The sequence below is a fragment of the Lynx rufus genome, unplaced genomic scaffold, assembly GCF_022079265.1.
Source record: "Lynx rufus isolate CCGP_SWC_20201006 ecotype Redwood Valley unplaced genomic scaffold, mLynRuf1.p SCAF_15, whole genome shotgun sequence".
NCBI lineage: Eukaryota > Metazoa > Chordata > Mammalia > Carnivora > Felidae > Lynx > Lynx rufus.
In genome coordinates, this window is record NW_025814829.1 from 44,889,103 (window position 1) to 44,913,419 (window position 24,317).

Sequence of the window (24,317 nt, forward strand, 5' to 3'; positions counted from 1 at the left end):
GGAGAAGAGGCTTTAGAGGTCACTTGACACCCCCCTCCCCCTTTTCTGTAAGAGGAAATGGTTCAGAGAGAAGAGCCTAGAGAAATGCTTGTCTTGCCCTGAACTACGTGCAAGAAGGCAGTGCTCATGGTCAGCAAGGTGGGCTCACAGGTCTGTAGGAATGGGCCAGAAAGCTTTGCTCCCCAGGGTTGAGATGAGAAAGAAAAGTTCTGCTTAAGTTGCAATACCTCTGGCATTTATGATAACAAGCACTTAAACAGATTTCGTCTGCCGAAGAGGACTCAGTTTGCTCACAACCTCCATTTGGTCTTTGCTTCTTCCTTGACCGCAGTCACCACACCCTCGGCCCTCCAGGGGGACCTGCCTGTGTGAATTCACGAGTCTCTTGGTAAGTGCCTGACGGCAAACTCATTTGCGCGCCGGCCTTGAATGGGCATGGATGGCATAGCCTCCCTCGGTGAGAATCTCTGTGGCTGGGTCTTAACGCAGAGGTATGTATATAAAAGGGGGTTTTATGAGAGAGATCTAAAGAGTGTTCAGTGTGCTAACAAGCATTAGAGAAGTATACACAAATGACTTGGCCCCATTCCTCACTGGACCTGAGCTCATTCCTGGACTTAGGGTTCCCAGGCTTCTGAAGATTCTTAAGCAGCTGGAGTCATCTATTTTTTAAAATTAATTAATTTATTTTGAGAGAGAGGTTGAGAGAGAGAGAGCTCAAGGGAGGGGCAAGGAGAGAGGGAGAGGGAGAGTCCCAATAGGCTCTATCCCACGACCCTGGGATCATGACCTGAGCCGAAATCAAGAGGTGGATGCTCAACTGACTGAGCCACCCAGGCGCCTCCCAGTTGGGGTCATTTAAAGGGACCATTTGCTTAACTCTGTCAAGGATTATTAGTCACTTTTAGAATTTATGTGAGTGGCTCTAATAATGACAACAACAAACCATATTAACAATGACAGTGAAGGCACTGATGTTGATCGGTGCTCATCATATGTCAGATACTGCTGAGCACTTTACTTATATTATCCTGGGGTTGAGATTTACAAAGTGAGAGAATGGGAATTGAAATAGTGGAGAGGAACAGTAGCCTTGCAGTCAGGGGGCCTAGGCATCTTTCCCCCTAATTAGTATTTACTAACTGGGTGACCTTGGTCAAGTAGATTGACTTTTCTGGAACCCCTCATCTGTAAAATGGGAATATAAATACCCACACTAAAGCGTCATTGAGGCTTAAGTTAACCCGTGAATGTTGAAAGGGCTTCTTAGCAGAGCCAACACGTAATAGACATATTACTTGTTGAGTTGAAACACAGATGATAAGAACAGAAATACAAATGGATGAGAACTAATAAGAAGTGGAGCTCAATCAAGACAGTTTAGGACAAACAGTGGGTTTTTCTCCTTTTTATGTCATTACAGGTGATCTTTTGTCATTAACGTTTTCTCTACCCACCCCTTTTATAAGGTGAGAACCATACAGAGGACCTCATTGAAATAGTTCAGGGTGAGAACTATCGCAAATGCTAAACTCTTTGTTAATAATGAAGGACTTAAAGGATGTGAGAGAGGATTCTGAAGGAGCAGAGCTCTCACTTGTCTGAGAAGAAGTCTCCTTGCAATCACCCTGTATCCATCTAGTGCCCTGGCTTTCTAAAACACAGGCCGCCATATTGCTTCCAATGCCACACTGCAGGGAAGTGGCCCCCAAGGACTTACAAAGCTCAAATCAGAATTCCAATCATGAACCTGCAGGCTTCAAAATGACTTATTCTCATTACAATGTATGAAATGATCCGTAAATACATATTTTAACATTACAGAGTTTAAATATTATTACACATCTTACTTGATGTCAGATTTTGTTAAATGCGTGTCGTTATCTCAATTTACAAAGGTCAGTCGGGTGGCAGTGGAGAATAGAGCTGGATATATTTAAAAATTTTCTTACCAGTACATCTGCAGCTCAGATAACCCTGCCTTTTTCAAAGAGCTTTGGGCTTTTTTCCCCCCCTTTCAAATGAGACTTTAATGAGTATCATGTGGATAAACTCTTTGCAGAGGTTTGAAAAGATCCAGAGAAACACTGTAGTAGGAACAAGCAAACCATTTTGGATGAAATCATAAGCCATTTGAATGCCTCCTCATCTCTCTGGTTGTGTCAGAACCTTTTGGCTGCGTTTTTCTGCCACAGGAATGTTTTCATCTCCATGGCTAGGTAAATAGAATGTTCGTGTAGTTGCTCGATTGCTATTCATGCCGGCACAGAGTAGCAGAGAGTGACCTACTTCCAGCAGCATCCATAGAAAGCTTTGCTGCTTTCCGTCACGTCTGATTTTAAAATCTACCTTCTGTTTTTTTGTTTTTGTTTTTGTTTTTTGTTTTTTTTGTGTGTGTTTTTGTTTTTTGCATCTTCTGCCCCGACTTGGCCCCAGAGACACCATACCATGGACTGTCAAGAGTCTTTATTTCTTTCTTTAATCACTCTTGCTTTTTGTGTTGGTTCATTTTAGTCTATCTTAAACCTCTGTTGGAAAAGGAGATGTGGGTGGGTGGCTAGCCTTAAAGGAAGTGAGCTTTTCTGACTTGTAGAATATGGTTCTATAAGGTAGGACTGCCGAGAGAGATCAGGTGAGGTTTTCTTACTGAGACTACCCTTCTCCACATCAGCCTTTTGGAAGCATCTATATGTGGATGCTTTCTTATTGGGGACCACCAACTGGAGTTTCCAGAGGTCACTCTCATGAGTTTCTGTACAGCCAGTCCTTACTCTAGAAGTTGACAGGCTGGAGTGAGCTAGAAGCATTCCATACTCTCAAGAGGAAAGGCTGATTTGAAAAACTCCCACAGAGACTTATCCAGTTGGCGTGCAGAAATATAGTTAGCCTTCACCTGATTTGGGGTATAACTAGAACCAAGTGTCACGTGTGGCTTTGTGTCATGGAATACCATGGTCACAGCTTGGGAGTCCTTAGAGACCTCCTGGTCCCATGATTTGAAGATGATAAAAAGGAGCTCCAGAGAGATTACTACAGCTTTATTCTTCCAGCTCCCCATCCAGTGCTCCGTTCAACCCGCCATTCCGTTTCTCATCAGTGGATCATTAATGCTTTGAGGCACTCTTGTTTTTTGAGAGCACGTGTCACCAAGGAAAGGAAATAGAAATTCAGTTATCCTTCTCCTTGTCACAAGTGGAAATTTCTATCCCAGATCTGCAAGTCAAGAAGGTTCTAGTTACTTGAAAAAGAGATTCTTGAAATTTTAATCCATTTTGCTGTGGAGGGTTTGCTTGTGTGATTCTGTGTCCATGGCTCAAGCCATGAGATGATAAGAAACAGCCCCATGGCAGATAGTGAATTGAATAGAGGAAGCACATTGAGAGTTCCATTCGCAGTAGGACTTTGAACATCTTTACAAAAGAATTTCCTGGCTATGCTGTCTCCCATTTTGTTGTTCACTGAGCCAGGCCTCCATAGGTGCAGACTTCAGGCAAACCATCGGTGTTTCTGGCATCTGTGCTGGTTGAATTCAGGCCCAGCAGGGCACCTTATCTTATGTGTTTCTCACTCAGGGCTGTGGGATTGTATCACTTCAGAACTCCCTACCAGATGGTCCCTGTAGCGAGAGGTGTAGAGGCCCAGCCAACTCAGCCCGAGGGACATCGTTTCTCTGGCTAGCCTCCTTTTCTTACTTCTCTTGACTTTGTCCTTTCTCTCTGCATCCTTCTCCTTTGTCTGCTCTTCATCTGTCCCTTATCTTTCTTCACAGATGGCCAGGACACTAATGTGCTGCTGTCATTATGTTATGGAACAAGTTGGGGTCTTCAGAGGCTGCCGTTCCAGAGACATTAAAGACTTGGGTCACGTTTGATACCAGGGTAAAGATTTGCAGGATAATTAGCGATCCTCTGCTGTTATTAACCCCTGACTCAAGCAGGTTATTTTCTTACAAAGGTGTTGAAAGTTAATGCCACTGTTAATAGTTTCTGTTGGAAGACCATAATGAAACCATGTGGGAACTGGCACCTACCATCAATAATCTTTCAAACTCTGAAATCAGGCAGGTGGGGGTGGGGTGGGAAGAAACATCAAAAAAGAGTGGAAGAAAGGGGGGTAATTATATCACAGGCTTACCTTTGGTTACCTTAGTGATAGTCACTGATGGACAAAACCCATTTGTTACCATTCGTTTTGAACAGTTGGCTTATCCCTGCTGAAGTCCTGCGCTGTCTCCATCACATAGGGAAACTCAAAATGGCCACTGTGGTAGCACAGGGTGGAGAGAAGGCTAGATTCCATTTTTAGAGATGACCCTTTCCCCTGCAATTTTTTCATCAAGAACATGAGGCTATTCACAATATCATAGTTAACAGAATTGAAAAACAGCCAGGCAAAACTGATAATGCATAGATTACCCCCTCCAGTCTCCTAACAGCAGGGAGTTTCGTGGTAGTGCATTTTATTTGTCTTCCAATTGATCCAGATCTTTTCTGACTCTGCGCTGGGGAGCCCCCTCAGAAGCTGTATTAGATTTGGTTAGAGGAAGAGTTTCTAAGATTAACAGCAAGTTTGAAAATCCTGATCTAAACAAGGTCTTCTGATAGTAATGGTCATCAGGGGGTGTCGCCCTCAACCTTGAAAGACTGCAGGGTCAGTTCAGCAGGTGCCTCAACGAGAGGCTTAGAATTGACGAGTTCATGCCGCCTCCTGGCTTGACCTCACCACCTGAGCAACCTCATTACTACTTAGCTGGGTTTAGCTGGAAACTCAGCCTTCTCAGGAGTGAAAAAAGGGCCCAGAAAGGCTTAGAGTGCTCTAAGCCACTCTGAGTTATTGAGTGCGTTAAAGGATCTTTGAGAATTTTCCCAGTTCAAATCCACATTTGACTTTAAATTGCCAAATTCTTTGGAAGAGGGCATCATAGATCTGGTGTTCAGTGAAGTTGTCTTTCGGGGGAAATTCTGATGCTGGCATGCTGTGTTGTCCTAGTGGCTCAGTTCAGGGATGCTCAGCGTGAGGGGACACCTACGGAAGGGGCACGGCACTTGGATGGTAGGAGGAAGTTGTTATGTTTGGAAAAGGAATTTTTGTAGCAAGCTTTGGGTATCCTAAGCTAACCCCACAAAAACACAGTGCTACAAGTTCACAGGGCACATGCTAACATTACCACAGTAACTAACTGAAAAGTGATTTTGGGGGTGCCTGGGTGGTTCAGTCGGTTGAGCGTCTACCTCTTGAGTTCGGCCTGGGTCATAGTCTTACCATTCGTGGGGTCGAGCTCTGCGTCAGCCTCTGTGCTGAGTGTGGTGGAGACTGCTTGGTATTCTCTCTCTCTCTCTCTCTCTCTCTCTCTCTCTCTCTCTCTCTTCTTGCTCCCTCCCTCCCTTCCCCCTACCCCCTCCCCTGCTTGCCCTTTCTCTCTTTCTCTAAAATAAAAAAAAATATGATAATAAAAGTGATTTTATCTCACTCTCCACTGTGCCTTTCCCCACCCCAGCTCATTCTCTAGCATGACTGCCTCTGCTTACCCATCCTCCTGCTTCTCTATTGCATATGCAGAAGCTCCAGGATTTCTTCCTTAGAAACCGCATATCTGCATCAGCAGGAATGAGAACCTTTCTCCCCAGCCTGAGGTCCAGTCCAAAAAGGGGCCTGGCTCTTAAAGGCTCTGATGAAATCATCCCAAACCTGTCCACCCTGTGCTCTGAGGGAAAGGGGAGGTGGAATGCAGGGAAGGCCTGAGAGAAGAGTGGACATTTCTTGGCACGTGGAAATTACCATCTTTCTAGGCGGTCATGTGAAGCACCCTGTTCTGGACTTAGAATCGTGGAATGTCAAGTTACAAAACGGTCTTGAAATTCATGTGTACAGCTCCTTCTTACATAGATAAGGAAACTCAAAGCTAGGCAGTACATTCAAGGCTACTCCAGACCCAGATCTCTTGAGTTCCAGCTCAGTATTTTGGTCACTGCAGAATACGGGATCAGAGTTACCATGAGATTGGGGTAGAGTCTAGTCTGTCTGCCGCTCTCTTTCTGGGTCTTCTCAATCTTTCTAAATCCTGGCCTTATTCCCTTCTCTGCTTAATGAGACCGGGAGTGACTTTCCATTAGCTCGGAACTGCTTAAACTGGCATTCACACCTTTCACACCTGACATCAATCTGCATTCCTTCCCTCGTCCTCCATGACTCCTCTGAACTAACGCTACCCTTCTGCAAACAGGCATCAGGCTGCCGTTTCTTAGTACACATTCTCTTCATATGGAGTTGCCTCCAGCGTCTCTTCCCATTATATCCCATGTCCAGCCAGATCCCACCCTCCCCCAACTCAGCATGGCTGTTACCGCTTAGAGTACTTAGTCTTGGCCATGTCTTCAGTTTCTTCCTAGACCAAAGCCTCTTTCAGGGTAGGGATCATATAGCAGTTTGCTGAATGTGGTCAATGGAGTGTGCTCCAAAAATCTTCATTGTATACAGGAACAAATGGCATCCTGGTTTCTGTGTATTCTAGGCAGTTCCAGAATTTTGGGAGGTGCTGGGAGACGTGAGGCTCGTATAGGGGAAGAATGGACACGTTAAGAGTAAGGGCACCCTTCCCTTTCTGGAGATCTCCATCCCACAGCGTGCTGTTGGCAATGGTGCCCAGCCCACCCGTGGTATCTTGAAATGGCTGTGGAGGCTTCTGTAGGCACTTGTTTTATTCAGTCCACTATGGAGGACTGGGCTGTGCGGAGCACGCACAGAGCAGAGGCTCAGTTTGAGCCTCATCCACAGCCCTCAGGAGGCTTTGGACCAGAGTAACTGCCGCCTCCCGTATGTACCTCTTGGGAGTTTCAGGGAAGGCTTGCATTGCTAAAGCAATTTCTGAGCATTTCTTCTTCTGGAGACCCTCTGCTAACATCCAGGCCAACGTGATTACATTGATGTTCCAAGCTCTGATCTCAGTTCCATTGGTGACGAAATTCACAAGACGTTTACTGTGCCCTGTGGTTTTTCATTGGCTGACCTAGGGCAGATTCAGCACAAGTAAATAAGTTCCTGGTTTAGCATTTTGGCCCTCCCATGTCAGATCCTGCCAGGACAGGGAAAAAGGCCAAAGAAGAAGCTATCATTCTGTAATTATCTTGAATCTTAAAAACGACAAGCACCCTCATGGGCAGGCATGGTGCTCTCCTTGTTTACCCTTTTTTTTTTTTTTTTGCCCTCTACCATGAGTCTGGTCTGGGCAGGATCAGGTTATCACTGTCTTGTGGAGATGGGCATGAATATCTCACAAAGAGGTTCAGAGGGCTGGCCTGGAAGCCAGGGTCAGAGATTCTGTGCTCTCAGCTCACCTCCCTGTGGGAGAACTTTGTCAATAACCTGTTCGTTCCCTGGTACCACCACTCCTGGGACCCTGGAGCAGAACGCCTCCCTCCTCAGAAATTGTCTTGGACCGCCAATACATATAGGTTTCTTTTTGGGCTGATGAAGATGTTCTGGAATTACAGTGGTGATGGTCTCACAACTTTGTGAATGTACGAACCACCATGGAATTGTATACTTTGAAAGGACAGATTTTATGGTATGGGAATTCTATCTCAATTTTGAAAGAAGTCATGGAATACTTGGGGAGCCTGGGTGGCTCAGCCAGTTAAGCATCTGACTTCGGCTCGGGTCATGATCTCACGGCTCGTGAGTTTGAGCCCCGCGTCAGGCTCTGTGCTGACAGCTTGGAGCCTGGAACCTGCTTCAGGTTCTGTGTCTCCTCTCTCTCTCTCTTTCTCTGCCCCTCCTCTGCTCACGCTCTGTCTCCCTGTCTCTCAAAAATAAATCAACATTAAAAAATGTTTTTTAATAAAATGTTATTGATAAAATGTTTTTAATTTTTTTACACAAAGAAGTCATGGAATACTAAGACCTTGCACAACAAATAAAAATACTGCCGCTCAGAACCTGCTAGAAGACCACACGCACTCCATACTCAAATGCTCGCTCTCTCTCTCTCTCTCTCTCTCTCTCTCCGTGCTTCTGCAAAAGTCATGTTGTCTGGTGTGTGTTGGCAATGGAGGGGATCTGATAGGACTACTTCTGTTTTAGCTCCTGTTCTGTGTCAGGCTGGCATGACCTTGATCTGGGTGTTTACTTGTCCTTGCTTCCACAGTAAAAATGGAGGTAATGAGCCTGGCCTAGTTGATGAGAGTCTCCTGGGAAAGAAAAATCCATTTTAAGCGCTTTGGAGGTATGAGGTGCTAGATTCCTTCTAAAGAGTTACAGGAAGGCCTGAAGTGGCACCCAACATGTATGGAATTAATCCCAGGCTGGCTTAGAGCCGGTGTGGGTAGGAGGCTGAAAGCGTGTTGCTCTGAGTGATTGAATTATGGTGTTGGGTGTTCTATTATAAGCTGTTAGTGCTTGTGAGTTTTGTCCATGCTGCGGGGACTGGTCTCTTCCTGCAGCGGCAGGGAAGGCACTTGGGGGAGGGATGTGCTTCCCAGGAGGAATCTTCCTGGGGCTTGACCCATGGTTGGGAAGTAGCTTGTGATTGGGGCACTTGTAGTGACATGTCGTGTGGCTGCTGCTGGGAGGCACGCCCAAGGGTTTCTCTTCACCTGGAAGTCTGGAAGGCCACCTTAGAGGAAAAGTGAACTCAGGAGTCCTGTGTCACTCACTGCCTCACTTAACAAATGGGGCTGTGCCTGCGGAAAACCAAGACCCGGATGCAGGGGATCTTCCATTCCTACACCCTGTGCAGCTTCTTGGCTGCTTGAGCTGGTCACTTCCAGAGCACGGACAGCTCGCCATCCCGGTGGGATGTTTGGGCGCCAGGCGAGTGGGCGAGGGGCTGAGGATGAAGGGGGGCTCTGATCGTCCCGTCTTTGCTGTCCCCTCATCGCCCGTCACACACCCATTTACTCTTCTCCCCGGTCTGGAGGGTATTAGGAAGAGGTAGGGAATACTATCTGTGTCTTTTAGGGATAGGCTAATGACCTGTGGCTCCTGTGAATTCTTTTCACCAACCTACCCTGAGAGGACCAGCCAGTATTCTTCCTCGTCCTCCTTCTAATTCTCCTATCAGTGTCTGCATGTCCCCTTTCTACATCTCTACCTGTGAAAAGGATAGCCACCACCCTTTAGGACCCAAGGCCACTACCATCTTCTTCCAGATTTCCTCCCCTTCTTCCACCCTCAACCCTGGCAAGCCTACTCTTAAATTGTACGTTTTCACATGGTGTCATTATATACATGGTGCAACACCTCCCACATTCACCCAAGGGTGGATTGCTTTGGAGAACTTGTTGAGGGCCTCATTTAGATTAGTATCACAGTGCCTAGAACAGTGCCTGGTGCACAGTGCATGCCCAATGTATATGTTAAGTCAATTAATGAATAAATACGTAAGTAAATAAATAAAGCAGAACATCATTTGTGCCCTCCTACAAATAGTGAAAGATATTTATAAACTCCATAAATATTCAAAATTGCTTCCCTCTTTATGGTGCGGTACTTGATGAGAATACTATTCTAAATGTGTCTTATTAAATCTTTTTTATGTCCGTGGAATTATTATTTTTTTTGGTCAAAGGTGATAAATTTTGGGAGAAGAAGCCATGCCTTTTAAAAAATGAACTTTTATAAAGCAATGCATTGCCAAAGTGTGCTCAGCGGAATATTAGTTCCCTAGGGTGGTAATAGTTGTTAAGGAAGAAATGATTTTGAGGCCAAATGAAGTTTAGGAAAGGCTGGGCTAATCAGGTCTCTCTGTTGTGAATTATCTCATAGCTTCGATGTGATCTTGCTTAGGAATATTAGCAGGAGAGACCCATAGTAGCATACTTCTGTACCAGTAGCTTAGCACCTGCAGTGTGAAATGCATAGTAGGTTTTTGGTATTTTGTTGTTAATTGTTGATGATAGTCCGGTGCCTCCATCTCGAGCCTTGAGAGCAGGTGAGTGCTTGTGTCTGTGCTAAGGGCCCAGGTTTTCACCACCCCCTCTGTGTGTACCAGCTCTGCTCTGCAAAAATGAAGAGAAAAATTAAAGGGAATTAAAACATCCCTGCCACGGCGAGTATTACACATCTCCAGTGGGCTATGCAGCAAATGATTGTGGTTTTAGAAATATTCTGTCAGCCCCAGTTGCTCTGCAGTAACCTCCCAGGACTGTTCCAGACGTGCCAGTTCTCTGCACAGTAATTACCCGCTCTTTCCTTGGTAGATTCACTGGTGTCTAGGAGTAATTGCTAGGGAACTCACATTTTCAAATTTACAAGAGGCAAACAACCTTCTATTTACCTCCGGGGTTATCAGGGTATTCAAACAGTGCTGGGTAAAGGATGCTATTGATCATAGAAATATGGGGAAGAGCTCGAATTTTCACCTTGGTGTTTTTCTCAATGGGTGAGAGTCTGGCTCGCTCGATTATGGAGCAAAGATCTAGGGGGTGGATAAGTCTCTTCTTCTCGGGGCCTCTTCCCTTCCTGGAGATTTGAAACCTGACCTAACCATAGCTGGAACCCTTTGTCGTCTTTAGCTGACACCGGCTGATCGGTACCATTGCCTAGGAAGAAGATGAATAAGAAGATCCAGATTGGGCCAGTCCAAATTCTGACCTGTGCTTTGGTGTTTGTCCTCTAGAGATCTCAGGAAACACAGAGGACATCCCTCTGGTGCGCTGGAGGCAGCAGTGGCTGGAGAATGGCACTCTGCTGTTTCACATTCATCACCAAGATGGTGCTCCCAGCCTCCCTGGACAAGACCCAACTGAAGAACCCCAGCATGAGTCAGCAGAAGAGGAATTGAGGATCCTGCACATCTCAGTCATGGTAGGAGCAGCGTGGCTTTAACCTCTCAGGCCGTAGCTTATGTTATCTTGACTTTAAGAGCCTTGGCGCCGTGAACGTAGCTCTACGAAACCCACTCCACAACGATCATTGATCACATTAATAAGTAAATTTCCCATTTGTGGGAAGTGTCTCCACCTGGGGTGAAATATAAGGGGTAGTTATTTCTATACCACCATTACCCACCTGTTCTCTTTGGGAACATGCCTAGACATGGAGTAACTTTTACAAACAAGAGAATATCAGATTGTGGCAGTGGATTGTCTTATAAAGGCGTTCTTCAACTAGTAGATCAGAATATCTTGTAATAGTTGCTCCATAAATGTTTGCTGAATGACTGAATTGCCAAGCTGCTTGCTGCTACCAAGCCCTCTCTCTCCTCTTCCAGCCAGGAGAAAGTCAACATTTGGCTTTCTGTCCTCTTACAACAAAGGGCATATCAATAGATACTTGCCCCTCCCTGTAGCCTAGCTCAGAACTGTCACCATCAGCCTCCCTTCTCCTCTTCAGAAATTTGAGGCCTCAAAAAAATGAGAAGATTCTTCCTAAAATTCTAGGAACTTGTGTCCTAGACTCTCACTCAAAAGTAGGTGGTACAGTGACAGGCAGGGGTTTTGTCTGGTGGTGTTTTGTGCACTGTTGTGTTCTTGGCACTCAGAAGAATGCATTCACATAGTTAATGCTTAATAAATATTTGTGGAAGAAATGAATGAATTTCCCAGTGGACATAGACAATGTCTGCTTCCCTTGGCATCTTACATATTAGTATTGTATTGGTAAAACCAACATATCGTCTGCTTCTAGGGAAGCCTGAGAGCAGGTTGAGGCCAGACTGATTATTCATGAGCCATATATACAGAAGGCATGGGCTCTTTCATGTTTACGAAACTAGAGAAAACCAATCTAGGTCTTGATCTAAACTTTATCTGTTACTCTGATACCAACACTACGTGCTGTTTGGTTTTGTTTATCAAATTGGGAGAAATTGAGCACACTTCAGATACATAAAAATTCCCATTATCCAAATATGTGACATTGAAACTCTTTCCATAAAATCTCTGATGAAATCTCAGAATGTAAGTCTTCCACTGATCTCTGCACGAATAACTAGCTTGATAGATTACCTGCATATACACAAGCTACTTTATTTAAACTATATGGTCAAGAAAAGAGTCCTTAAGAGCAAATGGTAAACCTCAATGCTTAGATGTGCTGGAAGGCAGGCAGGTAAATGAGATTGCCATGCCTCACATTTACAAATTTATTGAGGTTTCTAACATGGCAGTTATGGTACTTGTACGTCCTTAATTAAAGGCTAGCATTTCCTCTCTCAGGGAAGATTGTCTTCTGTCATGTAGCTTGTAGTTCCCAGAGAGCGGTAAGATCGGGCAGATCAGCCGAACCACCCTGGCATTGACTGGAGTGACAGATGTAGAGGCCACGTTGCCTTCACATTTATGATACGGTCTCACTGAAAAGAAGGGCACAATGGTGGATTTCCCCCAGCCATTCACATCTTCCCATCAATGTGAAAAGCAGTCGCCATTGTTCTGGATGGTTTTTGTTTTGTTTTGTTTTGTTTTGTTTTGTTTTGTTTTGTTTTGTTTTGTTTTGTTTCTTTTGGTCTGAGACCATTTCAAAGAACCAGTCATCACGCCAAGGAAATGTTTAGGGTGAAAGGAAGTGTATGGAGATTCTTAAGGACTAATACTGGGTGTGATTGTATCTGAAAGGCCCTGAATATAGATGGTCAAGACAGGCAACGTATCAGAAGGTGTGTTTGGTGTGGGGCTTGAGGGAGTAGTGGGAGGATCCATGGAAAGACGGTCTAATGCTGGTCCTCGTTGCTGCATCACGAATCTTAGTGTAGCAAGGATCCTGTCTTCAAGTATCCTGTCCTTTCCATCCTCAGAATGATGTGCTCCAGTAAGTTCTCTAGAGAAGTTTATATGTGGGTATTGTGTGTGTGCGCATGCATGTGTATGTGCACACATAGATGCATGTTTGTGGGGGTGGGTGACCATGGAGACGGAAATGTGCAGGTCAAGGATGCCAGAGGATTTGAGGAAATAGTTTGTGCCCTTAAAATATAACAGTCCCTATGAGAAGCCCTCCGTTACTAATGCTTTGTTTTTTGAGGCCTCCCCCCACCGAGCGGGGATTAATGGACCGTGGGCGCTGAGATGGAAAGAGAACAAAAGTCAGCCTTCAACCTGTGTCTGAAATTTTTCCTTCCTATGCTACTGGTCACCCATAGACCAACGATGACATTCTGTCTTCCAGATAAAATGGAAGAGATTCTTCCTTCAGCTTTACTTTAGTTTATTCTACGTTACTCTTCACTACGTTATTATTCATTAACCTTGCTGGAGGGGGCAAAGGTTAAAAGAGCATGGGCAGGGGGTGAGGGCAGGCAAGTCTTGTGTTTGACCTCTTGCATGTGGATAGGCCCCTGTCTCCATGAAAAATTCAGGAAAGCCTTTGACCTGTGCAAGCAAACAGGGACCCCACGGTGAGGTGAAGATGTAAGGACTCCCTCCCGTCCTTGGCAAAGACGCGGTGGTCAGGGGAGTCTTCCCGAGCCCAGCTTGCTATCTTACCTTGCCCTACTCCCATTCCATGCCATACGCTCTCGCGCACTGCCTCTCCTGTCCTTAACATTCCATTCTAGACACAGTTTCAAAGTCTAAAGTTGTGTATCTGCCCTCAGCTTAGAAATCAAGCCTGAGGGTATCCTGTTTGAAGATACCGTTCCTAGAATCTCTGATGGCTTCTTCTTAAGAGACTCGGGGACTGGTAGACTTCATCTGATATGCTTTATACCACATCCTTCGGAGGTGAAGTAGGCAGCCATTTGAGGCATCTGGAAAGAGAGCATTATAAATGTCAGAAGATTTTGCAGGCCTTTGACTAGTAACACTGTTGGACAGCAAAATGCACTTACATGAAATTTTATTACCCAAGCCCTGTTGGTTATGAAATAACAATAGCAGAGCTATTTTTCATTAACTGTAACGATCAATACTGATGTGGTTTTCAGTTCGGATCCAAATAGCATAATTTGAAAAAGAGAAAAGTTAAGGTGATTATCAAAATATGAATACACCCAACCTTTTCTCTCTTGTTAAGAAAATGTATATTTAAAAGCTTAACTGGTAATTCTAAATATTTCCAATATGTGCAGAGGGAATTAATGGTCCTGTGAAAACCTTCAAGTTTACATTTCTCTGATTTTGTGTTTACCCTTTTCCCATCCATATTGCCTCAATGCAGAGACCACTGTTTATTTTTATATTTTGCATTTACTGTGTTTAGTTTTAAGCACAAAGTATAAGTAATGAGAGACTGAAAGGCCAAGGAATACCTTCTTTGTATCCTTATGACACTCTGTGAATGAGAATTGGTGAGTCCTTGTTTCCACTGCCCCCAGTGTAAATATACCTTCGGCAAAATGGTGGGCTTGAGGGAAACCAGTACCTCAGCTGGGGACTTGGCAATTGAAAACTTTGAAAACCCTTTTGCTTTACTTACTGTTCAATCAAATCCTAAAATTTTTGAATTATTTTTTCCAAAGAGGTACTCTTTCCCTCCTGACATCTTAGATTACCGCGTTGAGGGTCAAACAATGTATTGTAACCTCCAGCATGATTCAAACTGGGCGGAAGAGATTTATTGTGAATCTTGCAAGGTAATTGACATTTATTTATTTATTTATTTATTTATTTATTTATTTAAATTTTTTTTTCAACGTTTATTTATTTTTGGGACAGAGAGACAGAGCATGAACGGGGGAGGGGCAGAGAGAGAGGGAGACACAGAATCGGAAGCAGGCTCCAGGCTCCGAGCCATCAGTCCAGAGCCTGACGCGGGGCTCGAACTCACGGACCGCGAGATCGTGACCTGGCTGAAGTCGGACGCTTAACCGACTGCGCCACCCAGGTGCCCCGGTAATTGACATTTAAAACTACTGAAGCACACAGGGATACTGTTGATACTCTTTTGCAAACTCTTGAACAAGTGAAAGCCAAATCACCAAATAGAAATCAATTGTGTGAGTTTAAATCCATAAATCAGAGAATTTTTCAGTTATAAGCACATCCTTTACTCCACGGCAGGTTTTAATATGACTTTGTTTTTTTTTAATGTTTACTTATATTTGAGAGAGAGAGAGAGAGAGAGAGAGAGAGCTGCGAGTGGGGGAGGGGCAGAGAACGAGGGAGACGCAGACTCCAAAACCTCTCCAGGCTCCGAGCGGTCAGCATAGAGCCCGACTTGGGGCTCGAACCCACAAACCATGAGATTACCACCTGAGCTGAAGTCAGAGGCTCAACCAACTGAGCCACCCAGGTGCCCCTAACATGACTTGACTTTAGATATTCAGACTCTGTGGGTTTAAATTTCCATGTTGTACTTTTGCTAATTTGCCATATGATCTACATTTTTCTTCTTACGGTATGCAAAAGAATTGAATGGTGCATAATAGCACTTTAACGTACTATCTATATATTTCATCTTTGTAATTAAAGATGGCAGTGGTAATAGACTTCCTATATGCATATAGGTTGGTTAAATATAGTGTTCACAGCAAGTAACCTTTCAAAAATCCTTCAGTTTGGTATATATATTTTGCAGTCATAACTCCTGCTGGTAGGTAAGCTTTCATAGTTCAGCCCTCGTAGGCACAACTCACAGTTGTGTGGAAAAAAATAATGTTTGAGCGTTTGTCTATCTCCCTGGAGATTTGGGGACTGGAGCCCATCAGTGAAGCCTGGGTCTGCTCAAGACCACTAGTCCCACCTCTGTGGGGCCCATTGGCCAGTGTCTGTAGGTCCGTGTGGCCCTCAACTGCTGGCTCCTCAGGTGTCTCCAAGCACCTTGTCTCTGGGAGCTCCTGGTGAGCCCTAGACACGTGGTTTTCTTTTGGGAGAAACAGCATAAAGAACCAGGTTCAGGGACAAAGGAGGCCACAGGTGTTACTGTGGAGTCCCAGCATCCAGGAAATAGAATGGACACTTTAGAGAAGTTGTATCCTGGGGAAGTAACGGCTGGGCCGAGTTAGTACAAAGCCTGCAGAACATACCTATGGGAGCTTCCAGGACTGTGTTACTACGACTGTCGCCAACTTTGTGCCAGAGGACCCATCCTTGCTCTCACTTGCTCTTCCTTGTGCATCCTCGCTCAAGTTCAGTTCAGCTGCCTACGCATCGTGTGTTACTTTGCTTGAAGCTGTCTACACTGAACTCGTAAAGCTCAGCCACGTCTAAGGGCAGGGAAGAGCATTTCTAAGTGTGGTCATTGCTATGTGCCATCAAGGCCATCGGTTTATTATTAAGTGTCTGTGGGCATAGGAGAGCTAGATGCTTTTTCTGTCAGTCCCTTTTGCCTTCAGCTAATCGGTTACAAAAATTCATTAGCAAATTCATTAATCAGGGTCACTTTTACATCTTCATTGTCAATTTATATTGTTTGCTTAGTTCAACTGAGGATGCCCTATCCTTCTTTTTGATCTTTAGAAAGAAATGGAAGGGCACCTGGGTGGGTCAGTCAGTAGAGCGTCCGACTTCGGCTCAGGCCATGATCACACAGTTTGTGGGTTCAAGCCCTGTGTTGACAACTCAGAGCCTGGAGCCTACTTCAGATTCTGTGTCTCCCTCTCTCTCTCTGCCCCTCCCCCACTCATGTGCATGCACGCGCTCTCTCTCTCTCTTTCAAAAAATAAATATTAAAAAAAATTTTTTTAGAAAGAAATGGAGGAGTTTAGTCATGTCTTGTGTTACCACAAAAGATAGAACTAGAGTGATAACAGATTCAGTCCAAAGAACTTTTCTAGCAATTCAAGCCATCCATTATGGGGCAGGACTGACTTACTGGCCATACCGTCCCCTTGCCAAAGCCATTGTCTTGTACTTGGCCTCCTACTAAGAAAATGGTGGGCAGTTTGTAAAATAACAGCAAGATCCCTACAGACAAAACCTCCTCGCACTTGGGTTGTTATTGGCAGACTGATGTGCAAAAGAGGACATGCCAGGGCCCATTTGGGGGCTCTCCCAAGTGCCAAGGGAAGGTTGGTTTCTAAACCTCCCCACTTGGCACCATGGTTTGGCTGTGCCTGCCTTGCCAAGGTGCATTAGGTGCAGGTACATGGGAGTCCATTAGCCGTTTCAGTTGTTGAGCTATTCCGAGTGCTGGCTGTGCTCCCATATTCACACGGGTGTGTGGGGGGGGCTAGGATGTGTGGGAAAGAAACACTGGGTTTAGGGTTGGAAGGTAAGCTTCAGAGCCTGGCTTTATATGATGTCGGGTAATCTGCTGACCTTTTGGGAAGCTTCTCACCTCAACTGTGAAATGGATACATTCACTGCTGAGGCTTTTTAGTTTCCAAAAAATGGAGATCCACTCAGGTCTTCTCTGTAAGGGAGTTTGACTATAGTAACTCACATGGAGGTAAGGTAGACAGGAATCTTCTCTTTTTTTTTAATGTTTATTTATTTTTGAGAGAGAGACAGAGCACGAGCGGAGGGGGGGGGGCGCAGAGAGAGAAGGAGACACAGAATCGGAAGCAGGCTCCAGGCTCCGAGCTGTCAGCGCAGAGCCCCACACAGGGCTTGAACCCACGAATCATAAGATCATGACCTGAGTCGAAATCGGATGCTCAACCGACTGAGCCACCCAGGCGCCCCAGCAGGAATCTTGTAATTAAAAAAAAAAAAAATCCTCAAAGTAGAATTTCATGAACTCTGGAGCTGAAAGGTTGTGCAGGATCTGGGAGTCACCCTGTCAGCCCCCAGCATCCACAGCTGGTTTGTGGTTTGGCTCTTTGACGCGTTCCCATTGCCATAAATTAGCTCCTTTGTCCAGCGTACTCTGTAAATCTCATCCCCATTTTGATGCTTTTCAGTGTTTGTACTATCCATTTATTCATCAAGTCACTTCACTTGTGACCCCTCGGGACTTCTTGCACCTTGTCCCTGTCCCTGTGGCTGCCAGATTCCCTGCTTTTCCCCACCTCCCCTGACTCCTTAGGGAGACAAGCAGAGGGAAGCTAGTTACCATAGTTCTTGTTTGTTGACAGCTTTTTTCCTCTCAAATCACCCCATGGAAAGCTATAACCTTAACCTTCTCCCGTTGGCTGTGGTTACAGGAAGGTTGGCTTAGGTGGCACAGAACACGACTAGTCCTGTTCCAGGCCCAGCTCGGAACCACTTTCTTTAGCAGAGGAGAGAAGCCATGATCCCATGATTTGCTTGTTCAATGTGACGGGCGTGCTGCAGGGGGAGCCTGGGTGGCTCAGTTGCTTAAGCACCCCACACTTTTTTTGGCTCAGTTCATGATACCAGGGTCATGGGATCAAGCCCTGCATCGGGCTTCATGCTGGGTGTGGAGCCTGCTTAGGATTCTCTCTTTCTCCCTCTGCCTCGCCCCCCACCAAAAATCCCCCGAAAAAACACTACTCTAAGTACTTGCAGTATATATTACCGTATGTTTTATTCTCATCACAACACCATGAGGTAGGGATAATTATCATCCCATTTTACAAATGAAGGGACCAAGGGCCAGAGAAGTGGAGTAACATACCTAAACTCAAACAGCTGTTAGGTTACACAGCCAGGATTTAAGTCGAAGCAGTTGGCAGAGTCTAGACTCTGTTCTCTGAGAAGCACCAGCTCATATTCTGGCCAATCGTGGGTGCCCGGTAAGTATTTCTTACATGTCCATTCATCGGTTTTTGTTGTTTTGTCCACTTTTGACTGCTGAGCCTCATCTGATGCTTTTCCCCCATTGTTGCTTCAAAACCAGTAACTCTGTGAGCACTAGGACCCACAAGCAAGGTGGAATATAGATCTTTCTTCCTGTGGCTACACCAGACAGCTAACCCCAAAAGCTCAGATTCCGTTCAGCTTGGCTACACCCACCTGCTAACCTTGGCTTCAGCCACACCGCCTCACAGCTGGCTGCGGGCTTATTGGCAGGGAAGGGAAGAGGGCAGTTAGGGACTTTTCACTCTAAAATTGTGAAAGTCATATAACAATAAATTTAGGCTTTTTCAGGTACATACTTTCACATCTTTGCAGTTTTTAAAAACAAAAAAACATTTTAAAAGCATTATTGACCTATCATTGATTTAAAAGAAATCGTTGACTCATTCATTCATTTAGATATGGATTCTTTACCAGTATCTGTCAGGCTAAGGAGGTAGGAAATTAATAAGACAACCTTTTGCTTTCAAGAAACATTTAATGATATTATTAACACTTAATATTTGAGGATGGCCTTTGGCAGAACTGGGAGGCAGGTAGAGTGTCTACCTTCTTTTCCATTTCTTTATATTTTTTACATCCTTTTTACAGTTTTGTTCTTCTCTTTCCTGAAGCTCATGGAGACCTTAAGCTGCCCCCATTTCTCCAGACAGCAAGGAGAACAGCTAAGAGGCCACATTTTCATGATACTATTTTTTAACAACATGATGTAATACTCTGTTCAGCAATTTAGCTCACTTGATATAGAAGCCAACAAATTTTAAGTACTTAGTTCCAAAAATCTCTGAAGATCCTTTTGAAAGCGGGAGTCATAGTCTCTGTGGGGTTTAAATCGATAACATGAACTGGTGATACTCATAGTAATGAAGCTAACATTTTTACTCGCTGGGTCCCAGGCGATGTATGGGATCACTTTCATGCATAATATCAGTCGACTCTCTAAAAATCTAGTGAAATAGATGGTAATTCTCCCACTTTTCAGATACGAACACTGAGACTTCGAGAAAGTACATCACAGATCCGAGGTCTTATAGGTGGAGCCAGGATTCAAGGCAAACGCATCCGACTCCAGACTTCATTCTGCCGTGACGGTGCCACTTGCTGGCTTCAGGGTCAGCCGGTTTGTTCCAGGCTGTGGGATAATTTTGCTTCCTCTGGCTAGCACAGTAGAGACCCTTCACTTGATGAACATTGGGAAAGCTCATAGAGAACTGGGCAAGGAAGGTGCTATCATGATGGAGTCTCTGAGCTACATCAAAAGGTGAAGATCTGCACTGAGCAAATGGATAAAGCATCGCAGGGAAGCCTGGGGTTGACTCTGGACAGAGGTCATCGAGAAGCCAAGACTCCAGAGAAGACTATACAGTCCGTGTATTGAACTTCAGGGCGGGAGTTTATAGCAAGGCTTTGTTATCAGAGAGACCAGTTTGAATCCCTGTTCTACCCCTTACTACGTTTTCTAGAGTCCTTGGGCCAGTTGCTTAAAACTCTCTGAACTCACTTTCCTCATTTATGAAATGGGAATGATAATAGATTCTGCTTCTTAAAGCTGTTTTGAGGATTACATGAGATGATTCTTACTAAGCACTTCCTACAGTGCCTGGCCCGTGGGAGGTGCCCAGTAAATACCAACCAGGTAAACCCTTGGGGTGCCGGGCAAGCTGCCTGTAACCATTCCTTGCGTCGTGTGTTACTCCGGGGCCCACTACCTTAGGGAGCCAGAAAAGCAGCTGGGATCATGGCAGCCCCTTGCAGGAGTCCTGGAGGAGTTGTGCTCGGGGGCAAGACTGAGGCAATTAAGGTCATCAGGGCAACAGAACGGGCCCCTTGTGAAGCCGGGATGTGGCCGTGTACATCTAGGGCATTGTTAAGCCACTTCTGTTTCATTGTTTACAGGGTTTCCTAGCAGCTATCCTTTGGTTTGGGAGGACGATCCCAGCTCCAAATTCCCTGGAAGAACTTCACTAATTTATTTATTTATTTTATCAAACCAAATGATGTCATTATGGGAATTTCTGTTCTGCTGAGGTATCTAAGAGTGTTGTTACTCACGTTCACGACGGGGAAGAGAAGGCATGGACTGATGGGAGACGTTTGTGGCCAGCACTGGTGAAAAGGCTCAGGGTTCTTTGTTGTTTTTAACTTTTTTTTAACATTTATTTATTTTTGAGAGACAGAGAGAGACAGAGCATGAGCAGGGGAGGGGCAGAGAGAGAGGGAGACACAGAATCCGAAGCAGGCTCTGAGCTGTCAGCACAGAGCCTGATGCGGGGCTCGAACTCGCAAACCGCGAGTTCATGACCTGAGTCAAAGTCGGACGCTTAACAGACTGAGCCACCCAGGCTCCCCAAGACTCAGGGTTCTTAATCTGAAGGCTGTCATCTTTCCTCCAGCTCATGCTGCCTTCTTCCTGCCTTCTGCCCATGTCTAAAGTTTTGTGATTCTTTCACTGACCCGAAATTTGCCTTTAAATCTGACCTCAAGCCTACACTCAATGGGTGGTTGGTGGGGACAGAGTAGCTTTGGGTATAGTGGATGTAGGCAGCCATGTGCCCAGAGACAGAAGCCTGCGTGGGCAATGGCAGGAAATCAGGCCACGGGTCTGTAAAGTGCCAGATGATAAACACTTTCAGCTTTGTAGGCTGTTTGAACTCTGGTACAACTACCCAACTCTTGCCATTTTATAGTGCCAAAGTAGCCATATGCAATAAGTAAATGGATAAATGTGGCTGTGTTCTAATAAAGCTTTATTTACCAAATAGGCAGCGGGCACCATTTGGCCTAGAGGCCATAGTCGGCTGATCCCCATCTAGTACATTCTCTTTTGTCTACAGTGTGTAAACAGAGACTGAAATCTTAACAACTTAGTGGAAGTGTTAGGGTACCATTTACAGAGTGAAAGATAATAGTTTGCTCATTTTAGTCAGACTCCTATAGATTGATTATAATTGTCACTTAAGGCAGACATTGACAGAGATCGTTCTTGCTACAAATTCAAGGCACAAATTCGGGTGAGATACAAGCATATTAGCCTCTCCTGAGAGGTATTGATGGGTTTAGCGAAGACAAAGTTGATGAAAACAAAATATGCTTAGACTTGACAAGGGAATTATCAACAAGGTATGGGTTAGGAAATATGCAATTTTTTTTCCTTCCCTGTGAGGCTGATGGCTCCTGCTTGGTTTCGATTTTGACATACACAACAGACTTTTGTGAAATGTTTAGATAGGTTACAACAGCCCCTTATACAGAAACACCTAATATTGGTGGACATGCACGCAGAGAAGTATATTACACTTCCAGACAGGTCATGATACATTTGGTCTGTGATACGTAAGGACTTTACATTTATTTATTTTTGAGAAACGGAGTGAAACAAAGCGTGAGTGGTGGAGGGGCAGAGAGAGGAGACACAGAATCTGAAGCAGGCTCCAGGCTCTGAGCAAGCGGTCAGCACGGAGCCTGATGCGGGGCTCGAACCCACAAACTGTGAGATCATGACCTGAGCCGAAGTCGGACGCTCAACCGACTGAGCCACCCAGGTGCCCCGATACTTAAGGACTTTAAGAGTTAGTGGTGGCTGTCTGCCTTGCTTATAAATAAGGCTGAAGGGGGCGCCTGGGTGGCGCAGTCGGTTAAGCGTCCGACTTCAGCCAGGTCACGATCTCGCGGTCCGTGAGTTCGAGCCCCGCATCAGGCTCTGGGCTGATGGCTCAGAGCCTGGAGCCTGTTTCCGATTCTGTGTCTCCCTCTCTCTCTGCCCCTCCCCCGTTCATGCTCTGTCTCTCTCTGTCCCAAAAATAAATAAACGTTGAAAAAAAAATAAATAAATAAATAAATAAGGCTGAAGGTGGACGAGGCATTTTGAGAGACCTCACCTCATAAAATCGCCTTATCGCATACCCTGTCAAGTATGAGCTCAGGTTCATTGGAAGTCTTGCCTGCATGAGAGGCTGATGTCAGTAGCTCTCCTCCAGATTGCACAGGAGTCTCCGTGGTACATCCGAGGAGGTCGGGAGCTTCCTGCTGCTGCCTTGCTATTTATGATTCTCCTGATACCTCTGTCACTGCTGCTGACATCCACGAATAGCAAGAGATGAGTCAAATAGCCTTCTAACTTGGGCGAATCAGATGCTCAGTTAATTGATATATTGAACTGTGGCTGACAGCAGTGAGTGCCTCATGGAGAACTATCTGGGCCTTCTGGGCTTGGCTCCCAGTGCCGAAGTTTGCTTAAGGTGAACTTAAGGGGACTTCTGCAGCCCCCTAAAGCACCATGGCCATAGGAGATCCCTAAGAGATCAGACAGCAGGTGTTTGTTAAAGGGCTCAGCCTTTTGTTTCCTCCCTTCCTGTATTCTGTCTGAGCAAGAAGGTGGAAGAATTTGGGACTGAGACGCATAAGCATTTGGGACGTAGAGGAGTGAGTGTGTCAGAACTTGACCTGTCTGGGCCTCAGACACAGTCTTACGAGGGAAGGTAAGCCGCCCTACAAACAAACGCAGGAGGGCTCTGCCTCCCAACGGTGATGATGAAGCATCCCAGTTTGATTCTTTTTATTCCCTAAATGATGTGACATGTACACGCGGAGGTCACCATCCCTGGGCTTTCAGCTGGCCGCCTCGGGGGCTCTGCTGACCAGAGCAGGCGGCCTCGGCACCTGAGAGTTCCAGCCTGTCAGAACATAGGCACCATCCTTGGGCTCCGCCTGCAGTTGGAACGGGCAGCACCAACATGTCCCCGCTGGGGCTCTGCCCGGAACTCCCAGAACAGAGTGACGCCACCAGGCTGTGCTCCCCTAGACGGCATTTTCTCTTCTTCCCTCAACAGTGATACATGCTGGGCCGGGGAGACCAGGGGACCATTGAATTAGAAATCAGGAGGCTTTGCTTATGGGCCTTTTCCCCACAAAAGTCTGTGAAACTGCAGGCATATGTCTTCACCTGTCAGAAGCCTGTTCTCATCTGCACATGAGTGTTCTTAAAACTTTAGGCATTCGGATTGTGCCGTGGTTGTTTTTTTTTTTTTTTTTTTTTTAATCTGCCTTGGTATTTTCTGAATATTTTTATTTACATTGACTGGCTTTTCCAGTTTGAACTTATTTTTGCCTTAGATGAAAAGGCCAACAAAACCAGGGGTTTGATGTTATCGTTAATGACATCAGTACAGGTTAGGAAAAATATTATTTTATAAAAGAATGGAATGGAAACATCCCCTACTTTTGCCAGCCATTGGCATGGCACCAACTAGGAGCACATGGATGGGCTGTGGGCACTCTGCCTTGGGAATCCCAAACTGGATGACCTTGTAAGTTGCTTCCAGCTCTGGTATTCCAGGAGTATGAAAGTGAAGGACATATGGGACACTAGCAACCCCAGTTAAAACAGACTTCAGAGTAATATACAGAGAAACTGTATTCTGCTCCCTGCAGCAACTCTGTTTTTCTTTTTCCCATTTACGACCGTGGGATGATGGTCTACGGGGAAAATGGCGGGCTTGTCTGCCTGTAGGTTGGGTTGAATGGAAGTGGTTCTGACCAGGGAGAGAGCTGTCACTTCCCGCTGTGCTGACCTGTCGAAAGGAGTTTGGTGGCTGGGAGCCTTTTCCCATGGCCTGGTGGGGCCTGTCCTCAGGATTTGCTGAGCCGCTAGCCCAGGGCCTCTTGTGCTCAGCCAGCCGTCCTCACAGTCACCCACGGAGTCTGCCTGGACACGCCCCCACCTTTGCCTCAGGGAGTACA

The 24,317-nt window shown here is 45.5% G+C and overlaps 1 protein-coding gene across 2 annotated transcripts in view; it reads left to right on the forward strand.

Moving 5' to 3' along the window:
• The window catches only part of ASTN1 (astrotactin 1), a 300,064-nt gene that overhangs the window by 104,509 nt on the left and 171,238 nt on the right, over positions 1-24,317 (forward strand). For both annotated transcript variants that reach the window (XM_047077313.1, XM_047077314.1), the window contains exon 2: positions 10,616-10,803. In XM_047077313.1, coding sequence (XP_046933269.1) covers positions 10,616-10,803 — 188 coding nt within the window. The remainder of the gene's footprint in view (positions 1-10,615; positions 10,804-24,317) is intronic.